General features: G+C 49.8%; 1 protein-coding gene across 1 annotated transcript; it reads left to right on the forward strand.

Moving 5' to 3' along the window:
• Positions 1-286: 286 nt before the first annotated feature.
• Positions 287-2,509, forward strand: LOC131293193 (transcription factor glial cells missing-like). Its single transcript, XM_058321273.1, has 4 exons — positions 287-297; positions 450-812; positions 936-1,158; positions 1,241-2,509. Exons 1-4 carry the CDS (start codon positions 287-289, stop codon positions 2,507-2,509), a joined length of 1,866 nt encoding a protein of 621 aa, XP_058177256.1.
• The last annotated feature ends 619 nt before the right edge of the window (positions 2,510-3,128 follow it).

The following is a 3,128-nucleotide window of genomic DNA, read 5'->3' on the forward strand; positions in this document are numbered from 1 at the left end:
CAAGGGAAACAACTTAATTGATAAACAGCGCGCTGTGTTGAGTGTTGTGTTTTGGTCCGCAAACGAATCGTTTAATCAATGTGACCATCAGCGGCAAATGTACGGGAACGGTCGAATGGAACGAAATTAAATTATTGGCCCGAAATTCAATTGATCCCTTGGCTCGCAAACCACGGAGATCGACGGTTTCTAGAAAAAAGAAAACCCCCTACAGGAGCCAAGTGTTGCGAAACGGACAACAGCGGGTTTCACATAGAGACATCATTGGAGCGCCGAGGTCATCAAAATGGTGATTGTGTAAGTTGTTTGTTGTTTGTTTTCGGTTTTTCTCTTGCTCGGGATGCAATAAGTGTCTCAAGCGTGCAAGTGTGATCGAAGGAGGATTTCCTGCCTTTAGGCACAAGTTGATTAATGATTGATTGTGGCTGTATCGTTCGTTTATCGCACAGGCAATCGAATGTGATCAGTTCGAACGGCGTCGGAGGAGCTCAGCTGCCGAACATCGACTGGGACATCAACGATCCGAGCGTACCGATTGTGACCGAGGCGGACTATGAGCCGTTCAACGAGTGGAGTGATGGCCACTGCCGGGCGATCTACCGGCCGACCAGCGAGGAAGCAAAGCGACACTCGTCCGGTTGGGCAATGCGCAACACCAACAATCACAACGTGAACATCCTGAAGAAAAGCTGCCTAGGCGTTCTGGTGTGTTCCGCACGCTGTAAGCTCCCGAACGGTGGACAGATTCACCTACGGCCGGCGATCTGTGACAAGGCCCGACGCAAGCAGCAAGGAAAAGCATGCCCCAATAGGTAAGATAATGGTTACGACAGTTTTTTTTTTCTATCGAAGAATCGAGAGAAACAGTATAGGGTTTCCGCGAAATAACTCGTAAGACATGTGGACTAAATCGCATTTGTTTCCTCACTCGGTAGAACATGCATTGGAGGAATTCTGGAGATTCTCCCGTGCCGGGGACACTGTGGATACCCGGTTACACACTTCTGGCGACACACACCACACGCGATATTCTTCCAAGCGAAAGGAGTACATGATCATCCGCGTCCAGAGGCCAAGTCCTCCGGAGAGACACGGCGCGTACTGGGACTTGGACGTCGGGAGCGAGTGCTGCGGACGGTACAGTCCAAGATGAACAAGGTAGGTTAAAACAACAAATGGCCCATATGATACCTCAAAGAAATTAGGCTAATCTTTTCGATATCTCCTTCTATTTCAAAAGATAAACGGCATCAAACAGTCAAAGAAGTCAACCAAACAGATGTACACCATCACAAAGACCACGAGCTACAGTTCGATCTCATCGAACGAAATTGGCAAATCGCCAGATTCCTCCTTCGACGAAGGCGGCTACCAGATGGAGTATCTTAATGGATCCAGCGTACCAGGAGGGTGTTCGTACAACTCGGGTCAGCATGCAGCAGCACCAACCTCGACCACGCAACCGTTGCATCAGCAATCCCAAACCCACCAGTATCCCCAGAACGTGGACTATAGCCAGAACTGTTTCTACGACAACTCGAACTTTATCCACCCGGAAGAGATCTTCCAACTGGATCAACCGTTGCGACCGGTGGCTGGAGTTGGTGGCAAGTATCAGCCTCACCAACAGCAACACAACCACCACTCGCTGGGAAGTCCTCCGGTGACCTCCATTTTCGACATGGACGGAGGAGACCATCAGCCACACCAGAACGGGACGCTCTACTACGGAGCCGATGTTAGCGCGGGACGGTACTTCGACTGCGTAAAGTATGAGAGCAGCACCGACACTGACACGGCCAGCCTCACCAGCAGCGGCTGCTCGAGTGTGCTCGATGACATTGCGTACTACGGTGCTGGCGGGCCGCAGGTCGATTATCAGAGCGGCTCCAACAATAACACCCTGGCGCAGCTCGACATGAACAAGCTCGGTCTGCGTGCGTGCGATGGTATTAATTCGTTCTTTATTAGTCAATCGAGTTGCGTGTCACCGACGACTAATGAGCGTAAGACAGTCGCCCCAACCCCACCGGCAGGGTCCACCGTTCCCGGGCCGGCTCAATTGGATGCGTACGGTGGTTCCCCTCCGGCCGGGGTGTGCATGGGCTACGAAAACTATAGTGCGTCCTCCTCGCCAAACTCCTCGCACCTCTACACCGCCAGTGGAGCGACCTACGAAAACTCCGCGTTACCACAATCGCTCGGATCTCTGGTACCATCCCCCGACGGAATGGTACCAACATCTCCCCACATGTCGGGCGGCGCTACCGTTTCTTCCTCCGTCGACCTACAACAGCCTATCCAGGGTGCGTCAACGAGCGGCGGTGACTGGTGGAATAATAGCTTCTTCCAATCGACCGAAATTGCGCCCGCGGTCGGTAGCTGGACGCAGGCCTACGACGAAACTGTTTTGCCCGACGGCACGCACAATCATCACCCTCATCATCATCATCAGCAGCAGCAGCAGCAGCAGTACTATGGACTCGAGCAGTGTGAATATCTCAGCTAGAGCGCCGACCGACGTCGCCGGACGCGGTCCTGTTGAATGCGTTATTCGTTTCCGTTATCTTCAAGACTCTGTTGATCTTTAAAACAACCACCAGTGCAGGGTAGGCCAATACACCACCCAAAAAGCCGTTCGAGGATGTACCGATCTATTCATTTTGCGCTAGATGTTAAGCACACTAGAGTTAAGCGTCGCGGAACTGAGAGAAACACACAAATCAAAGTACCAAGGTAGTTGTGGTAGGATAATTGTAGTTTTTTTTTTTGTTTTGCGTAAACATAAATATTTTTTTAACCTATAAATACTGTTCACCACCAACTAACGGCGATAGGCAGATATTGTTTAGTTCTTACTTATTCTAAGGCAACCAGAAGGCTCGAGTCATAGAGTGAGACTAGATAAATGAAGTAGGATGAGATAGGGTAAGCTTTCCGAACTGCCTAATTACTGTGTAAAGTTTGTTTTGTTAAAACAGTTCTAGTCACTGGGATTCGATTATATTTGTGAAAAGGTAAATAAAGCTGAAAACTAAGACAAACATTACCTGAAGGTCATTACGTATGTAATTTTTTTTTCGTACGGGGTCAGTTTTAAACCCACTTTTAGATCGTTTCCTGTCCGA

Source organism: Anopheles ziemanni, chromosome 2 (genome assembly GCF_943734765.1).
Source record: "Anopheles ziemanni chromosome 2, idAnoZiCoDA_A2_x.2, whole genome shotgun sequence".
Lineage (NCBI taxonomy): Eukaryota > Metazoa > Arthropoda > Insecta > Diptera > Culicidae > Anopheles > Anopheles ziemanni.